This window comes from Thermobia domestica, chromosome 1, assembly GCF_964235325.1.
Source record: "Thermobia domestica chromosome 1, izTheDome1.hap1.1, whole genome shotgun sequence".
Taxonomy (NCBI): Eukaryota; Metazoa; Arthropoda; class Insecta; order Zygentoma; family Lepismatidae; genus Thermobia; species Thermobia domestica.
The window spans coordinates 322,896,408-322,917,711 of NC_137454.1; the positions used below are offsets into that span (position 1 = coordinate 322,896,408).

General features: G+C 34.0%; 1 protein-coding gene across 6 annotated transcripts in view; it reads left to right on the forward strand.

Moving 5' to 3' along the window:
* The window catches only part of LOC145662879 (venom allergen 5-like), a 235,656-nt gene that overhangs the window by 111,638 nt on the left and 102,714 nt on the right, over positions 1–21,304 (forward strand). For 5 of the 6 annotated variants that reach the window (XM_081728872.1, XM_081728883.1, XM_081728846.1 and 2 more), the window contains one exon: positions 18,130–18,264. The exons of the other annotated variant lie outside the window; for it this stretch is intronic. In XM_081728872.1, the coding sequence (XP_081584998.1) occupies positions 18,130–18,264 (135 nt within the window). The remainder of the gene's footprint in view (positions 1–18,129; positions 18,265–21,304) is intronic. 6 annotated transcript variants of the gene reach the window in all.

Genomic DNA, 21,304 nt, shown 5'->3' on the forward strand with positions numbered 1-21,304 from the left:
AGTAACAACTCGTTTTTAGTTAATGGGTGGTCTAACAAATCAAACGAGTTATTAGAGTGATTCAAATCCTTATACGATTATCATTCGAAAGTGCAGAGATATTATAAAATCATGGAATGGTGTGAAATTTTTAAGATTTTTTTTTCATTCAAGGTAGTCTTACCACAGATTGTTACAAACAGTTTATTTAGAAAAACGTGTTTCCAAACATGCCCAATTCCTAGTACTTTTTTCAGAACAATGTTCCTCCTAGTTAAGGGTTCGTTAATAATTAGGTGCCAACTTTCCTGATGCATGGATTGGTTGCTGTGGTTTCGTTGAGTGGTCACCGCGTTCTCCAGGCCTGGCATCGATGAATTTATAATATACAATTCGCACTTTATATATTCTAAGCTAATAACAAGAACTGATAGTACTTTAAAATAACATTTTGTACTAACAAGGGATGGTCCCACGAGTTGACGCTGAAATCTGATTACCACATAGCACATCTGATAGAGCATCATGAGAAAAAAAAAATGAAAATGAGCAAAATTTAAGGTGGTATGGACCAGAAGGATGGGACCTACAGGGCTTCAACATTTGAATATCCAAAAATTATATCATGGAAATATGTGCATGGAAATAGTGTCTGATGAAGGATATGTTAGATATCCGAAACCGTAACGCATCATAGTTTAAAATACAAATGCATTTTAAGTAAATATCTTGAAAACCGTTAAACCAATCAACAGTTTGCTTGCATTCCCTCTGGCAATCAATGGTTGCATTGCTGTTTGTACTACTATGAGCAAAATAAATGACGCGTCTCTTTATTTTGAAGTTTTTTGAAAATATCTCCACTTTCTTTATATGTTCGAAATTTCGGAAGGTTTCCCCAGCAGGATAGGTTAATAGCAAACCCGTTTTTAATATTTGTGTTAGACATTAGCTTAAAATAAAGAAATTAGAAGCAAGAAACATTAAATCGACAGAAATCTCGAGAATTACCAACTCTGCTAAAGTGGGAAATTTTCAAGAACGCGAGGGAATTCTGCAGTTCAACACGAAGCAGCGACATCTATGTCATTGAGAGAAGCGTGGATTAGATCTACAAACGAAAATTTTAACGAAATATTTTTAGTATGTCTTATTATATGCATTATCAGCGAACTCCAAATATATGAATATATGCTAAGTATTAACGTATAGATAGAGCAAATAGTGGAAATTACCTATGGAAAAAGACGAATTGTTAGCCCAATCGTAATGAAAAATCGTCTTTACTGTAGAACAGGTTCAGCTTACGTAAGAAAGCAAATAGCTCAGTTAGATAAAGCAACGAGTTTGTATACCGAAGATAGACGGTTCGAATCCCGTGGAAGTACTGTTGTCATTTTTATCACTAAGGTTATTTTATTTATTTTTTATTTGGGAAAGAATCAAATTGTAACATATGTGTAAAACTCATGACGATACCAAAAAAAAAAAAAGAAAGAAAGAAAAAGAGAAAATATCGTCGCACTTGCATTAGTGTCTCTAATTTTTGTTTGCAAACAGATTCGTAATTATTTCCCCTGTGCTGACTGATGCATAACGAATGTTTTCCAGTAAATGTTAATTCTAATTTGGAGAATTTTATAGTTTCACAATGTTTCTCACTACATAGTCTTCTATCTACGTGTTTGGATATTTTGATAACAGATTTCCCTATTAAATGTTTAATTTTCTCTATAAATATTTGTCTTAAATTGAAATTGTTTTGAACTTACTACATAAGCAAAGTTGCCCGAAGGAGGAGAGCTCAAGTAATAGATATTCTACGTAAAAGCAACCTATTGTAGAATGATGATGCTTCTTACCTTCAGCACATAATCTTAACGTTAGAGAGTCAGAGAGAGAAAAATCCTGTTTTTCCTCCCCTATGACCACTCATCTTAAAGCTCTACCTATAATGATTCGTGTCACATAATTTCGGCTCTCCAAAGAGATTCATATTTATTATTATTATTATTATTATTATTATTATTATTATTATTATTATTATTATTATTATTATTATTATTATTATTATTATTATTATTCCTGAATATGCCACCCTTACATAATGTTGTAACTTTAGACATCTTAGTTTAATGTGCTTTCTTTAGTAATAATTTGAGCAACCACGTCACAAAATTTAAAATGTATGAGGGGGCACGACGTTTTATTTCCCCTCCTCTCTTTTCAGCACCCTCCAACAGAAGGTATATAATTTCTGAGAAGCAGGGCAGACAAAATGAATAAGAAATATATTTAGAGCACCCTTTCCTCCTTCGTGAATGTAATACCACGTAGCATTTTTTTATTCTACTGAAGACGACCCTAGGCCGTTATGGTTAGGTAACAAAAGAAATACCTAATATATTTATATCGCCCCTTAACTGTAATATTACCTCTTCTTTATTTGTTCGAGGCTTCCCTACACAACCAAGGGTGACAAAAAGAATAGGAAAAGTGTCTAAAGATTACAAAAGACTTTATATTTTGTCAGAAACAAGGCAGTATATACACAACATTGCTTTCGTTAACAAGTGTTTCACCCTTGAGTCGCTTATAAAATTAGGCAGAATAATTTTTGCCGATCATTGTTCTAGAGGGATTTGTCCAGGATGGTTTGGTTTCGAGTTAATAACGATGAGTATGTTTATTTACATCACTGTTAAAGAAATAGTAAACTTTCTGAAAGGAACTTACTTAGGAAACAGATCTTCCTTCTACTTAGCCAGAGCCCACTCTGAAAAATTGCATCTGGCGTTCTGAGTGAAAGTTCTATGGGACTATTAGAAAAATATATCCCCGTTTCCACGCTGCTGGTAGAATTTCTTAAACAGTTATTGAATTACGTTCGAAGGGTAGGCGTAAATAGCGCCCCCGCAACAATGTGGCGTGGGGACCGCACATGCTGCAAGGCCAAAAAATATACAGAAAGTACGCAGGGGCGGAGCAGGCCAAATTTTCACACGGGCAAAGTGACTTTTTGGCGCCCTTCCACTAGTAGTAGCCTATATTTTACATTTTATCATAGTGTTTTTAATAGTTTAAACCAGGAGCGTCATTTAAGATTTTGCTTTGGGGGGGCAAGACCTCTTGATATAAGTAAAATTCCGCGTTTTTCACTTATTTACTACTATTCTAATGATAAAATCTATATACATCTCAAACTCAGGGGGGCAAATGCCCCTCCCTGCCCTCCCTAAATGACGCCCCTGTTTTAAACCCATTTTCAAAAAGAAATCCATTACCTAGGAAAACTTCACAAAGAATATGGCCCGCTATAAACAATACCAACTCCACCCCCCCTGGTCTAGTGGCTAGCACGCCTGCCTTCTGTGGTACCGGGTCCAATTCCCGGTGGATTACTGTTGAACGATAAAAGTGGTTCGGATTCCACTATAATTAGTATCCACATCTCCCTTGCCCATTAAGGCATAAGCGTGGAACGCTAAACTCAAGCAAACAAACAAACAATACTTAATTCCCGGCACTCTTTATTCTACATGCCATCTCTCAATTTTTCGATACAGCTCCCTTAGTACTATGAAACTCTCTTCTTCCATAGTGAAATGGAAAAAGATCATATAATTGCCACTACTTTACAAGAATATAAACCAAAAACGTCAGTAGAAAGCACATTATAAAATTTACTTTTTGAGGCTCGTTTTGGTGCCCCTCTTTCTCTGGCGCCCCGGGCAGTAGCCCGGCCCTTAGTCCGCCCTTGAAAGTACGGACGCATAACTAAGGACTGCGGAGGAGAGGTTAATCTTCATGTTATGCCACTGGTTTGACGTGTTTGAAATGTTCAGTAAGTGATCGGTTAGTGAAATAATTTCGACGGTTACTGATGTTTAAAGTTTAGCTAAGACAAAGCTACCTAATCAAATACATTTGATATCGCGATGTCACAATTTGATTTTTCCTCACATAAAAAAGATAAAAACAATAGTAATAAAAACCCTTACTCGTACTGGGCTCCTAACTAACAACCTAATTCTTACAGACTAGTTGCTCTGACCAACTGAGTTTCGATTTCTTACGCGAAAGAAGTCTGTTATATTAAGAGGCAGGCTTTTTATTATCAAAACTGTTCGAAGTAATACGAACATGGCTTAAGAATAGAGACGGAACTGAATTACCACTCGATTGACCTTGAGGGCAAATCACCAAAGCGTAGCTATAAACGTAAGTTCAGCATGCATTTCTCTGGAGTTGTGTTCAGTATTCCTATCTGCCAGTCATACTTGTTCGTAGGAGTAATATGTTACAAACCTGACCTTTCGATACAGCACAATAGCAAAAGAATAAAAGGGAAGGAATTCTTGCCCTTGTGAACGTGGGATACCACCATGTGCAATAAAACTGACGCGTCTCCTTGAAGTGATATTTCATCGAAAATAACTCGTTTTCCTTTATATAGTCTATCCGAAGTTTTTGAGGGTTTCAAAATGAAGAAACGTTACTGACAAACAAGGACGCATTTAGGGGTGGGTCCAGGGGGTCCGGAACCCCTCTGAAACCCCAACTTTTCTGTAAATTTAGACTAATTTTGGGGATTATCTTTTAAAAATTTATTATAATTTATCCTAATATTGAAGTCGGACCCCTCCCGAAATAAATTACTGCATACGTGTCTCTGACAATTTTCAATATATTCGTTAAATAATAAAGTAAAATAACTAAATTAGGAGCAAAAAGCTTTAACACGGAATACTTTTGTCCATTGCCAATATTGCTAGAAGGGATATTAATAGCAAAAACTGCTAGTCAATGCTAAACCTTGGAACGTCATCCCGAACAACAAGTCTATTATTGAGAACAAGAGAGAAACATGTTATTAAAACTTATCCAGCTTTTATCTGGCGTGAAATTATTATATACACCAAAATGCACTCTCCTAAAATGTGTATCTAAACATTGCTCTACGTATCTACAAAGCAATGAAAATTTTTTATCGAAATATATGAGCAGGAAACTCTAACAGCCAGCCATTTTATTTAAATCGTAAAAAACCCTGTAACCGTACGTTAACGTGAGGACAAAGCTTGGTCCATTGGTAAATTGTTTGAAGAATAAAAACTCAATGTTCGTAGGTTCGAATCTATCCAGTCACCACAACATTTTATTCTTATGTGTAACGATGAAATAAGAAAAAATGTATAACCGTTAAGACAAAACTTCAACCAAGTCTGAAGAGAACAATACTAAAATAGTAACACAATGACGTCAACCAAAAATTATTTCATGTAACGTTTGGACGAAATTACAGCTGTTAACAATTGCAGAAATAAAAACAGGCTGATAGCTGTAATGCAATCTAGACTTCTGAATGCATTTACTTCCTGAAAACTTCCGTCTCGTCATTGGTATGCCGTTAATCATTGTAAAACCTTTCAATTGGAAGTGATATGACACAAACTAAAACAATTTTAAATCAATAAATGTCTATGTGTAAAAGTAGGTGTCTTTTATCTGTAGTTCTGAGTTCCTTTTACTTTGAAGTGACAAATGAGAGAAAAAAGTATGGTGTTCGAAAAAAAAAATCAAATTTGAGATTTCAACGAATTTACACGTATTATAGCCCCTAACACCGAAAAAGTTATTTTTCGATACATGTCTATCTGTTCGTCCGTCCGTTCGCTACACTTTTCTGTGCACTCGCCTAGAGGCCATACCGTTCAACTTACCTGCACCAAATTTTAGTTTAAGATTTCCATAGTATTTCCTATTTTTTTTTATTTCCCTCCTACTATCAAAACAAGGGTAGTTTCCTGTACGATGAAAATAGAAAAAAGATATTTTCTCGTAACTGGCTCTAACGATCTTGTTTTCTTTCTTTTTTTATAAATCAATATTTAATTAGCAACCCTATTTTGTGGTATAAGGCATTTATCTGAGAAAAATCTACAAGGGGTAGTTTATACTAAGGGAGTGAGTTTTTTCTCAGTGATTTTCTCAAAATGGACTCAAATGTTTTCGTTCATATTTCATAAATAAAGATTTCATTAATGACTTATCAATATGGCATAACTCGTTTGTCCTAAAAAAAATGCGAGGGGTAGTTTATTCTTGGTGGAGTGTTGTCTGGGCGATTTTCTCAAAAACGACTCAAAAGAGTTTATTCATATTTCAAAAATAAATATTTCGTTAATAACCGAACAATATGGCAAAACTCGTTTGTCCTGAAAAAATATGCGAGGGGTAGTTTACTCTTGGGGGTGTTTTTCCTCCACGGTTTTCTCAAAAATGAGTCAAGCAATTTTGTTCGTACTCAGAAATAAATATTTCATTAAAAACCTAGTAATATGGAATAACTCGCTTACCCTGAAAGAATCCTCAAGAGATAGTTTATTCGGGGAGTTATTTTTCCCTCACGATTTTCTCAAAAATTACTCGGACAATTGTAATGCCCTTTGTCGTACCGGACTACACAGTATGGTAATTTATATAAAGATGTTATTATACAAACCTTTCTGAAACTGTTCTGCTGTCATATGCATTTTACAAATAGACGTCTAGTGATGTTATGTTGGATCCAGTTTCTTTGCAGTACGACAACACAGTTGTTAGGTTTTACAGTTTCACAATTTGGTTCAGTTATTCTACTTCTGTGCTCGATTCTACAATGAATCACGTTGAACGTTTCCCAGCATGAACTGAGCTGAAGTTTGGCCCATGGCAACGGTCGCCATCCCACTTGCGGGAAATTCCTAACGGTTAAAGTGATGAGAAGAACTATTTCTTGGAGAAGTAAAATTTGAACAGAGTAATATGTTATGCAAGATTAAACAGAAAAATGAAATCTACGAATTAAATTTTGCATGTGTAAAGTAAGTATCATTTAGATTAAGTACACATACCAGTTAAGTACAATTTTCCTTATTTATTGCCTGTTTCCAAATTATTACATTCAGCACATTATTATAGGCGATGAATACATAGATTACTAAAAATGTTGACACATGGATATATTAATGAATCTCTCTTTTTATTCAGGTATACCACGATCTACATCTCTTCCCATCGAATCTAATGCAATATGAGGTGGTAAGTATATCATTTCTTTTCTCTCTTTCTTCTTTATAATATTTATATATTTTACTGTATTTTATTTATTTACTTATTTATTCATTCATATTCATTCTTACTTATTTTACTTTCTATCTATATTATTATTATTACCATTATGTTTATATATTTCTCTTCTCATTCGTTGATTAATCTAAAATATATTTTTTTCTTTCTTTCAGATCGATAGCTTCCACCTGGACATATTTATATTCCGATTATAAACAAGAGATGCATATATATACCTACAGTATTCAATTGGAGATAATTCCCAAAATAAATTGTTAATTGATGTTCCATGTCCACAGTTTAACTTAGATTATCAATCATTATACATATATATATATATATATATATATATATATATATATATATATCCATAGGTTAGCACTTGTCCTGAAATCTGTGTATAAGAATTACAAAATAGCCACTGAATTTTATTTATACTTAAAATTTAGAATAATTTGTTTTCAAGTTTGTAATATTATTTACCTCATTGTTTACATGGTGATTGATATTGAGGGAGAGAAAGTCTCCCCGAATCTGTTTTTTTTATCGCTGCATATTATTTTTATTTTCAAAACTCACTATTACGAATATCCATTATAACACCATTTTTCTACTTATTTATATTTATCGATTCGAAAAAGTTTATATATTTTAAAAACTTTATATCTTTAGATGCGAACCAAAATCCTTATTGCCAATTTACATATCATGTAATGCGCTATGGTGCAAGTCTAGAATAGCGGCGCATTACAGACTCCCCTTTGTCTAAAAGAAAAATTTTGTCAATAGATAAAATTTTTCAATACGAATTATGAAAATTTCTTATTTCACCGAATTATAATTTTCTCCATCAGAATGTTTAGGGGTTTGTAATTCCTTTCGACTAATCCATTTGTTATATGACTATTACATTTGGATTTGAATTTAAAGTCATCTAATTCCATGGGTATGAAGTTAATTTACATTCATTGCTGTATACTTATGAATAACATAGTTTTGGAAAATAAACAATAATAGATTAAATTATGAAACTTGAATAAATAGATAACGGTAATAACTGATTCAACTTAAAAATGGCACTTGTCCAACATAACACATTTTTAAAATTCGAGGATTATTCTTGACTAAGTTAACCAGTATCAAATACAAATTGCTGCTTCCGTATTTGAAACCAGTGTTTTGGTTTATGTATTTTAGTTTTCCCTCTTCTTTGTCCCTTCTGGATGTACCAGGTCTTCTTTCTTCTTTTCTTCCTACGTGTTCCACCAATTGTTAACTTCTCTCTACGTTTATATTTCTCAGGTACTTCAGAAGACCTTTTCCGTTTCAAGTATTTTACACTCATCTTGATGAGGTTTGCTAACTTCTTTTTTCTCTTTTTACACCTTTTCCTGTTTCCAGTTACCTTTAATTTCAGCCTTTTCTTCTGATTTTGAAGTCTAGACATTGAAGGTTTCTTCATTTTTCCTTTCTTCAACCAATATCCACTACTTGGGTTTTTCTTTTGCGTTTTCTTCAATTGATGTCTACTCCTATAGGACTTCCTCTTTTTCTTTCTCTTTAGTAGGTGTCTGATACTGCTTAGTTTTATCATTCTTCTTTTCTTTAGTTGAATCCGATTACTACGGTTTCTCCAAATCCTCTTCCTTCTTTTGATTGATAACAGTTCATCCATTTTTCCTTGTATCCTCTCGCTTCTAGTATTTTTCCTATTTCCAGACATAGGATGCTCTATCTCTTCTTTCTGGCTTCCTTGTGTAAGTATGATTTCTATCTTCTGTAGTTCTTTGTTATCCTTACATTCACATTCCTTTCCTGACTTCTTATCATCGTATTCGTTCTCTACTTCTTCCAAGACTTGAACTTCCTGATCTGCCTCATATGATTCTTTTTCTTCTCCTATATTATTATCTTTTCCTTCTGCATTAACTATACCATTTACATCAAGGAGTTCTTTCTCTTCTTCCTCCTTAATTGTGTTTCCTGTTTCTGTCAGGTTTTCGCCACACTCCATTTCTTTTCCCTTCATTTCGACTTCCATTTGACGAAATTTATTGTCTATTCTTTTAAACAAATTTGCTGTAAAATTCACCATTTCATTTTCAAGTTCGGCTACTTGAGAGTACCAGTAGGTGGATAACTGGCTAACAAATAAATTTTCAAATTCCTTAGATTTCTTCTTTCCTACTTTTTCTTTATCATTATTCCCTTTCTTCTCCTTGGTTGCTTTCTTTTGTACATCACTATCTTTCCTCTTATCTTTTTCTGAATAACTATTGGTTTTCGATCTTGGTTCCTTTTTCTTCCTCTCATCCGTTGTATGATGGTGAGCTCTTTTCTTTTCCGTTTTAACTATTTCTTCGTCAGACATAATTATGACCTCCTCTTTTCTCACTTTCCTTCTCGCTATCACGGTTGTCACTGTTATGGGATTTTCTCTTTCGTTCCCTAGAATCATTTCTGGTAACTTTCTTTTCTTTCTTTTCTTCTCTATGTCTATGCTTTCTGTTTTCCTTATCCTTTGATTCACCTTTACTCTTACTATGATGTTTATGACGTCTTTTATCTTTCTCTTTCCTTTCTTCCTTGTTGTCACTTTTATATTTTCTCTCCCTTTTCATGTCTTCTGTATCACTTTTACTTTTCTTCGATTTCTTCTTATCCGTTACATGTTTTGTTTCATCTTTCACTATTTTATTTTCTCTTTCTTCGTTCTTTTCATCTTCTATGCGGATGTGTCTTCTGTTTTCTTTATGTTTTACATTTTCTATTTTATCCTTTACTAATTTCTTCTCTTTTTTCTTATTTTCATCTTCAACAACATCTTTTATTATTTTCCTTTCTTCTTCCATATTTACCTTATTCTTCTTTAATATTATTATCAATCGGAAGAGCCTTATCTTCTTCCCTCTTATCTATCACCATTTAATACTTTTTTTTTTTACAAAAAGTATTCATTTATTTATGTAATCCACAGTAAAATTTTCAAAATCTCTCCAAGTTCTTGTACCATTCTCCTTTTCACAACGTTTTAATCAATCCAATCCTGAAGACTGGGATCGCCATTTTTACTGTAATGCCCTTTGTTGTACCGGACTACACAGTATGGTAATTTATATAAAGATGTTATTATACAAACCTTTCTGAAACTGTTCTGCTGTCATATGCATTTTACAAATAGACGTCTAGTGATGTTATGTTGGATCCAGTTTCTTTGCAGTACGACAACACAGTTGTTAGGTTTTACAGTTTCACAATTTGGTTCAGTTATTCTACTTCTGTGCTCGATTCTACAATGAATCACGTTGAACGTTTCCCAGCATGAACTGAGCTGAAGTTTGGCCCATGGCAACGGTCGCCATCCCACTTGCGGGAAATTCCTAACGGTTAAAGTGATGAGAAGAACTATTTCTTGGAGAAGTAAAATTTGAACAGAGTAATATGTTATGCAAGATTAAACAGAAAAATGAAATCTACGAATTAAATTTTGCATATGTAAAGTAAGTATCATTTAGATTAAGTACACATACCAGTTAAGTACAATTTTCCTTATTTATTGCCTGTTTCCAAATTATTACATTCAGCACATTATTATAGGCGATGAATACATAGATTACTAAAAATGTTGACACATGGATATATTAATGAATCTCTCTTTTTATTCAGGTATACCACGATCTACATCTCTTCCCATCGAATCTAATGCAATATGAGGTGGTAAGTATATCATTTCTTTTCTCTCTTTCTTCTTTATAATATTTATATATTTTACTGTATTTTATTTATTTACTTATCTATTCATTCATATTCATTCTTACTTATTTTACTTTCTATCTATATTATTATTATTACCATTATGTTTATATATTTCTCTTCTCATTCGTAGATTAATCTAAAATATATATTTTTCTTTCTTTCAGATCGATAGCTTCCACCTGGACATATTTATATTCCGATTATAAACAAGAGATGCATATATATACCTACAGTATTCAATTGGAGATAATTCCCAAAATAAATTGTTAATTGATGTTCCATGTCCACAGTTTAACTTAGATTATCAATCATTATACATATATATATATATATATATATATATATATATATATATATATATATATATATATATATCCATAGGTTAGCACTTGTCCTGAAATCTGTGTATAAGAATTACAAAATAGCCACTGAATTTTATTTATACTTAAAATTTAGAATAATTTGTTTTCAAGTTTGTAATATTATTTACCTCATTGTTTACATGGTGATTGATATTGAGGGAGAGAAAGTCTCCCCGAATCTGTTTTTTTTATCGCTGCATATTATTTTTATTTTCAAAACTCACTATTACGAATATCCATTATAACACCATTTTTCTACTTATTTATATTTATCGATTCGAAAAAGTTTATATATTTTAAAAACTTTATATCTTTAGATGCGAACCAAAATCCTTATTGCCAATTTACATATCATGTAATGCGCTATGGTGCAAGTCTAGAATAGCGGCGCATTACACAATTTTATTGATAATTCATAAATAAGTATTTCATTAAAACCCTATATTTTAGTATAAGTCATTTCTATGAAAAACAATTACAACGGATAGTTTATTTTTGGGGTCAAGGTTATTTCCCCGACAATTTTCTCGAACGACAGGCGATTTTGTTCAAATTTCGCAAATAAATATTTCATTAATAACCAAAAGTATATCTTAACTCATTGTTCGAAACAATTCACAAGAGGTAGGTTACTCCTGACGTGTTCTTTTTGAACGACTTTCCCAAAGTGACTCATTTGATTTTTTTCATATTTCATAAACAATGATTGCATTAATTGGTCTATTATATGTCTAATGAAAATGTGCTCAAAGTGTGAGTTAGTTTTGTAGTGTGGATTTTCTTCAATCGAAGTTTTTTATTCGATAATCTGACATTCGATGTATTTGAATAATACGATAATTTTATTCATATTATCCAAATACACACTTCAGTAACAACTGCGGCCTAACACAGTTAAGAAATTGAATTGAAAAAGTTTAGTGCGGTGACCCTGTAATTGAATATTTTTTGAGAAACTCCCTAGCTTTTTGTGGTAAACTCAGGCTTTTCTTTTTCGAGCGACAAAAGAGAAGAAAATATAGTGATTGTGAAAATAATATCAAATTCAGATTTCAACGGATTTACATGTTTCATGCCGTCTACATACCGAAAGTGTGACTTTTCGACATCCGTCCTTCCGGTCCGTCCGTTCGGCACACTTTTATATGCACTCGCCTAGAGGCCATACCGTTCAACTTATCTACACCAAATTTTAAACTTAGGGTTTACTTAGTATTCTTACAGGAGCTTTTCCATTTTTTCCTACCACCTAAAATAAGTGTGGTTTACAAACAGCCGAAAATCGAAAAACGCTATTTTCTCAAAAATGGTTTTAACAATTTTGTTTATTTTTCATTAATCAATATTTAATTAACAACCCTATATTGCAGTATCAGATATTTCTCTTAGAAAATTTACGAGAGGTAGTTTATTCTTGGAGGTGACTTTTTCTCGACGATTTTCTCAGAAAAGACCCTGGCGAATTTTGTACACACTTCATAAATAAATATTTGACCTTACAACATGGTATAAGTCAATTGACCTGAAAAATATATGAGTAGTAGTTTATTTTTGGACTTGAATTTATTCCCAGTGAGTTTCTCAAACACGACCAGTTGGCAACCCTGTATCTCGACAACGAAGCTGAATTCGAAAACTACAAGAGGACCATTTGTCTCCTTTTGATGTCACGAATCACCTCCCGAAGTTTGTGGACATCTTTCAGGTTCACCCTTAATGAAGCTTCTTTTCGAAAAGTTAACTATTAACTTTAGGCATTGTTTATCCTCTTTTAAATCACAAATGTCGTTATTAATTTTAAGGCAGAGAACTACTTCTGAGAGAATAGATCTTGAAAAATAATTTTAAAACTTAGACTTTTGTTTTCGAGACATTCCAGACAAGACGAGACATTTTACAAGCTATCTCGTGTCCAAAACATTTGCCTCGTATTATCTTGGATGTCACAAAGCGCGTCTTGTCTCTTTCTCGAGACATGTCTTATCTCGTGCGCATTCGTTAACACTTGGAAAGGATTATCTTTCTACTCAAAGCATTGTTTTTATAATGGTTGCATATTTATGATAATTGCTGTCCGTATAAGTTACAGTCCATTCAGTTGAATTAATTTTTATTATTATTATTATTGAAATTGCAATATCTAGTTTAACGTTGGACGATTATGCACCTACGCTAAGGGAGAATGATGATGAATGAAATGGTGAAATGAAGAAAGTGGGAGGAAAACGGAAAATCTCAAGAAAACACATACCCATGCACACGGTATTTGTCCACCTCAAATTTCACTTGGCACGAAGTGGAATCGAGCCACGGACCCCCTGCACCAAAGGTCCCTGCAATGCTTTATTATTATTATTATTATTATTATTATTATTAATAATAATAATAATAATAATAATAATAATAATAATAATAATAATTGAAGCGAGCTTAACGTGTTTCAACCGTACGACTCAACCAACGTTTGGGTGCCTGTTCGTTCGTCTGCTCCTCTCATAAAAGACATTTCATTTTAATGAAACTAGTAAGTGCCTTCTTTTAGCTCTGCGAAGTAACTATTGCTTGGAATATGAATCTGCAAAACATAAGAGGTAAAATTAACCAAATGGTGCAAGTTTCCACTTATATATACAAAACAATTTTGCAATATCAACTACGTGAATCTTGTCCCATAAAGAAGCCGAAACCCCTACACCGAAGAGCCCTCCGAGATTTGATCATTGTCCACACGGACTGAAATTGTCATTTGAAGCCAAGACTTTAATATGAAACCAATAATTTCTTTAAAATAGACGGAAAATTCGGAGGTTATAAGCATTTTCATATTTTTGTCTTTTCCCATAAGGGAGCCGTAGCCCCCTATACTGAAGAGCCCCCCCCCGGAGATCTGATCATTGTCCACTCGGACTGAATTTGTCATTTGGAACCAACACTTTAATACGAAGCAAAATATTTCTTTAAAATAGACGAAAAATTCGAAAGTTATAAACATGTTAATAATTTTGCCTTTTCTCATAAGGGGGCCGTACTAGCCTACACTGAAGAGCCCTACGAGATTTGATCATTGACCACTTGGACTGAAATTCTCATTTGAAACCAAAACTTTAATATGAAGCCAAAAATTAAACTTTTACATCAATTTAAACTGACTGGGTTCCGGTTCCCCCCACTATTGTTTAGTTTAGTTAAGTGGTAATTTGTGACAGCTTCACATCATCAAAAGAATGTTTCACTTCCCCTCCCCTCCCCCAGGAGTTCGTGCTGTATCCACCACTGGAATCAATAGACACTCTTTCTATTCTTTTTGTCACCCTTGATTGTGTAGGGGCTCCCTCGTACAAATAAAGAAGCGGTAATATTACAATCAAGGGGCGCTATATATTAGGTATTTTTTTAGTTACCTACCCCTAACCGCACAGGGCCATCTTTCGTAGAATAAAAAATATTACGTGATATTCCAATCATGAAAGGGGAGAGGATGCTGTAAATATATTTCTTATTTATTTTGTCTGTCCTGCTTATCAAAAATTACTTTCTGTTGGAAGGGTACTGAAATGAGAGGGGCAAAATAAAAAGTCGAACCCCCTCCTACATGGTTGCTCAAATAAGTACTAAAGAAAGCTTTTTAAACTAAGATATTTAAGATTTAAACTAGGAAACTAAGATATCCTTACATTATGTAAGGATGGCATATTCATGTTTATTTTATTATTATTATTATTATTATTATTATTATTATTATTATTATTATTATTATTATTATTATTATTATTATTATTATTATTTGAATGTTTTTGGAGCACCGAAATTTTGTGAGACAATGATATGTAGAGGTTTAAGATGGGTGGTCATAGAGGAGGAAAAACCAGGATTTTTCTCTGTCTGACTCTCTAACGTAAAGATTATGTGCTGAAGGTAAGAAGCATCATCATTCTACAATAGGTTGCTTTCACGTAGAATATCAATTACTTGAGTTCTCCTCCTTCGGTCTAGTTACCTTATGTAGTAAATTCAAAACAATTTCAATTCAATACAAATACATTGTAAAACTTTTCCGTAATTAAACATCTAGGGAAAATTAAACATTTCATAGGGACATCTGTTATCAAAATATCCAAACACGTAGATAGAAGACTATCTAGTGAGAAATATTGTGAAACTTTATAAAATTCTCCAAATTAGAATTAACATTTACTGGGAAACATTCGTTATGCGCCAGCGAGCATATGGTGAGCAGTGAGCACAGGGGAAATAATTACGAAACTGTTTGCAAACAAAATTAGGGACGCTAATGCAAGTGCGACAACGGCATTTTTTCTTTTTTTGGTATCGTCATGAGTTTTACACATACGTTACAATTTGATTCTTTCCCACATAAAAAAATAAATAAAATAACCGAAGTGTAGTGATAAAAATGACAACAGCACTTCCATGGGATCGAACCCGCAACCTTCAGCATACAGATTCATTGCTTTAACTAACTGAGCTATTTGTTTTTTACATGAACCGAGCCTGTTCCGGTAAAGACGATATGTCATTACGATCGTCCTACCAATTCGTCCTTTTCCATAGATAATTTCCACTATTTGCTCTATCTTTATGTTAATACTTAGCATATATTCATATATTTGGAGTTTGCAGATAATGCATATAATAAGACATACTAGAAATATTCGTTAAAAGTTTAGATTGTAGATTTAATCCACATTTCTCCCAATGACATAGATGTCGCTGCTTCGTGTTGAAATGCAGAATTCCCTCGTGTTCTTGAAAATTTTCCACTTTAGCAGAGTTGGTAATTCTCGAGATTTCTGTCGATTTAATGTTTTTTGCTTGTAATTTCTTTATTTTAAGCTAATATCTAACACAAATATTAAAAACGGGTTTGCTATTAACCTGTCCTGCTGGGGAAACCTTCCGAAATTTCGAACATATAAAGAAAACGGAGATATTTTCAAAAAACTTCAAAATAAAGAGACGCGTCATTTATTTTGCTCATGGTAGTACAATGGAGAAGAGAGAAAAAAAGCATCGTTACTACGAGAATCATCCTGTATATCGTTTCCGATGGACTGTCGTCTACCTCGACATTGGGAACCCTAGCGATCCCTCTAACTGTTACATATGCATGAACTATTCATAGTTGAAAAGCTTATAGGACACAGATTCTAACAAGGTAACGTTTGCCTCTCCCGTGTCCAACCCGTAAAAGAAGAAGAAGAAAATCAAAAACATCAGGAAAAGTACATTTTTTGGAAATTTGTGGAGATAGGCAACACGGTTATTTGTCATACGCACGAGAGAGAAGTTATCTCGTTGGAATCTATGTCCCATATATTTTCCAACGAATTATGAGTTATATCTCTGTGAGAATTGAGGAAGTCGCTAAGGCTGCCAACGTCAGGGTAAACCAAAATATATCGAAAAATATGTGCAGGTGATTCTCGTAGAAAACACGTTCGGATTTTTTTCTCACTTTGTATTGAACTTTCGCTTTTCATTTTTTTACATAATTGTAGCAAATGTCTGGCGTGCACGTGAGAATATTTTTACCTCCGTATGACAAGTAACAGTCTTGCCAGCCTCTCACAAATTTCCAAAAAAGAAAATTTCTCATTTTTGAATATATTCTACGAGTGTGGTACGGGGACACAAAAGTTATCTCATTATAATTTGTGTTCTATAAGCTTTACAATGATTTATGGTTCATATCCCAGTGACAATTATAAGAGGTCCTAGGGCCGCCACCGTAAAGGTACACAATTTTCTTGAAATTCCTGTCGATCCTGTTTTAATTAGCCTTGAAGAAAAGCTTAGAATTAAAGCAATGCTAACCAAACTCTGGGGTCTAGTAAAAATAATATAAAATAAACAGATTCCCGTATCATTTGGCTAAAATATAAATTAGAAATGAATATCTGGGTGAAATCATATTATTTTGTTTTTGTCATAATTATGAAGGTTCAATTCCTGGTCTTCGAAATTCGAATTACTTCTTTCTTACAGTCATTACGGATTCAGTAATTAATAAAAAATAGGTCATATGCACTCATATAAAACCTGCTTATGCAATCTGTAGGAGAAACTTAATACTTAAATAATGCTAATTATTATTATTACTATTCCTTGCTAATCACTTTTATATATACTTAGCAGTTTTGCAACCGTTTGCTCGCATACAAAATTCATAGGTATTAAGTTTAAGTTTAATATTTTTGTTTTAAAAAAACTCTAGAAACAATACAGAAAGGAAAACCTGGCAACAAGAAAACTCACCCTCAGAGACTTTCCTTCGACCAGCCATGAATAACCCCCATATTGAGTTTGCTGACAATCTCCATTACCCAGTGTGCGCGTCGGCATCGGATAGCAATTGTAAATGAGGATAGTGGTTGGGTTTTCTTGGGATTCTCCATTTCCTCACACTTTATTTATTCTTCCATTGTCAACCATCTTATAATCACTATCTTCCTGAGCATCGACGTATAATCATGGAATGTTAAAAAAAATATTAGGAACAACATTCCATTGAAACCAGATTTTGGGAGATTAGTTAAAATCATCTTAGTTGCAGTCCTATTACGTGACCTTTGAGTGATGCTCTTAATTTACCTTTGTACGGAATTTTACCATTTTTAAAAAATTCTAAATTTTTCAGACGAGAAAACTGGTTCTTTTTGTTAGACGTAAATTTTTTAAGTAAATAAGAATTTTTGGACAAGAAGGTTTTCGGTGATCGAAAAAAATACCAAACAAAAATTCAAATACGTTTTTCTCCATAGAACCAACGTGGTGGTGAATCAGATACTATAAGTGGGTGGAATCACCCAAACAGGTAAATAGAAAAGGCAAGTTAGATAAAGGATAAACTTTTGTTCAAGAAGTAAAATTTTTATTAGTGCTTGATTGTTACTCTCAGGTGCTGCTGGAAGGATATTTTGCAATTGAGATCACCATAAATATAAAAGAAGAAGTTATAAAGTTAAAAAAGAAATTGAGTGAGCATTTTTGTAATATTTGCGATCGTCCACATGTTTTGTGTCCAACCAGTGAGGTAAGGTTTCATAACTTATTTTATAAGAGTAATTTATTGTATTAATAATGTAAATGTCAGTTTCGCTATGATAGATAATTAAAAAAATACGTTAAGAAAAATAGCAACCTGTATTCCATTTCGTGTGGGACCTGGGTTTAACTCCAGGCGTGAATGCATGAGATAGAGATTCAATAATACTTTGACGATAACATTTTGTGCCCATCATAAATTCAAATCCTGCCTTTTAGTTGTCCATTTATAACGCGCAATTCTTCTGAAATTACTAATTGTGTACAGTGAAACCTGTCTACTTGGCCACCTCTATAAGTTGGCCACCTGCTTATCTTGGCCTAGTTCGTCTTGAACCTGCATTTTCCTATAAGATATTTGTTACGTACTACTCTATACGTTGGCCACCTGTATATCTAGGAAGTTGGCCACACTGAAGCAATGTTTATCCAATGATGATAATGATAAATTTATCTTGGCCACGCAAAATACCGCTTTGTTATTTTTCTTAACTCTTTCGAATTCCCATATGAGAGGCAGATATTCTGTATTTGTGACTGAAGAAAAGAACCAAGGATTCCCGCGATTTGCTCTTGGAGGTCAACGGCCAGAAGACCACTTTGATAAAGGGGTGGTGAAGGAAGATGTGAATAAGAAAAAGCACTTACAGTAATTCAGGAAATGGTTGTACGTATTTGTTTACCCTGTCTGTTTTGGTAAAACCATTAGGTATATCAGTTCCTCTCATCAGTGGGGAGCTTTAGTAATTCCGGAAAATTCTCAAGGTTAAAACTAACCATCTCAATTGTCAACTATTGGCACCTGTCGGCTTATCAAAAGATAGTGGAGTATTTGAGATATGAATTCCCTCAAGATTTTTTCAAAATATCCTTTGCTCCGAGGGAAACACTTCTAGCTCATTAAAAAGAGGTAGTTAACTACAATATTAAAATGTGCATATCTGCCAAAAGGAATAAAACAAATACGTCTAGAATGAACGACCATTCAGTAACAACTGAAAAGAAGTCATATAAATTACATATGAATTTTTCAATTTATAACGTAGCTTTCCTTGTTTTCAATCTGAATAACTCAGTGTGCTATAATTTCAATTTCAATAAACTGCGTACATACGCTTCTATTTCATGATTGTTTGTGTTATTGTGTTTTAAATCCGAATAATCCAATGTACCAGAATAGTTTTGAGGAAGAGAAAAGTATGCACATACATTAAACATTAGAGATGCATTCGAGACGAGTCGAGTCGAGATTTAAGCCTGTCTCGACTCGTCTCGAGAAAACGTTGTCTCGACTCGAAAATATGGTGCTGTCTCGACTCGTGTATCGACTCGACAGTCTCTGTCTCGACTCGACTCGAATTCGAGTCGAGACGTCTCGAAATTCGAGTCGAGACAAAATATACGAGTTAAAATATACGCACACATCAGCCAGACCGTTATGACTACCTACCTAATTGTTAGTATATCCAACTTTTGGCACGAATAACAACGGCAACGCGTCTTGGCATGGTCGCAATGTTCCTCGGTGGGTCGCTGGAGAGAGTTGGCATCACATATGCACACACAGGTCATCTAATTCCCGTGAATTCCGGGGAGGGGGTGATGCACCCTCACGTTACATTCAATCACATCCCAGATGTGATCGATTGGGTTCAGATCCGGAGAGTTTGGGGGCCAGCACATCACTTGGAACTCGCTCCTGTGTTCCTCGTACCACTCCATCACACTCCTGGCCTTGTGACATGGTGCATTATTTTGTCGAAAAATTCCACTACCGATGGGAAACATGGCCGTCATAAAGGGGGTGTACGTAGTCTGCAAGCAGCGTGCGACACCTCTGCCGTCATGGTGCTTTGCTCGAGCTCCACTGGGCACATGGATGCTCACCTGAATGTTCCCTAGATAATAATTAAGCCTCCGCCAGTTTGTCTCCGTCCCGCAGCACAGATGTCAAGGAGCTGTTCCCTTTGAACACGACGGATTCGCACCCTCACATCGTCATGATGAAGAAGATATCGGGATTCATCAGACAATGCAATGCTCTGCCATTGTGCCAAGGTCTAGTGGTGATGGTCACGTATTCATTTCAGTTATAGTTGCCGATGTCGTGGTGTTAACATTCGCCATCGTTAGGAGTGTTTAGTGCACTGTGTGTTCAGACTAGTGTTGTGAAGGCCTGTGATAAAAATGGAAATTTTGGGTAAAAAACAGTTTTTTACTGTTTTCCCGAGCTGGGGAAAAAACGGAAAATTAGGGTATTATCAGAATCATCATTCTTGTTAATCACAGAATCATTTTAGTTAATATGCTAAATCAAACATATATTTCATAGAAATATCTTCCTTGTTCTATGTAAAATTCCGGAAATTTAGAAACCATTAGAAAAAAATAATTTGTTCGGAAATATTGGCAAAAACAGGAAAATGTAGTTTAATATTATATTCCCAAAATCATCAAACGATGAAAAGTTTTAAATTATTAAACACTAATATACATCGTGATTTCTCCTTGTGAAAATTCTATCAAGATTAACAATACGATACAACCACGAAAAACAACACGTCCTACGCAAACGGATTTTTCAGTGGCATCAAAACATAAAAACCTTGAAAGTGATAATATCAAGCTTATTCAAGGTGATGGTGTCCAAAACATATTAGTTAAAATCTTCAAGGTGTCTATTTTAAATTGAAAAAAAACATATTTTCCAGAATAAACAGTGCCTTGTTAAAACTAAAACAGTTTTTAGTGATACTATAAAACCAGGCATTTTTAAAAATTATCATCATTCGACCTACACCTGCTAAGAGTGTGGTATGGTACAATTATTCTGCGTCCAGAGGAACCACCCAGGACTGACAGCGGTGATGGAAGGCCTGTGTTTGTGAGTATGAGCTTTGCGCTGATGAACTTTTACATGACATAAATGTCGTGAGGGGAGGACTACAAGACATTATAAACACACGAGAGTATCAGGGATTTCTCCTTGATAGACCCTACCATCGTACTACTTATATTTCACATCATGA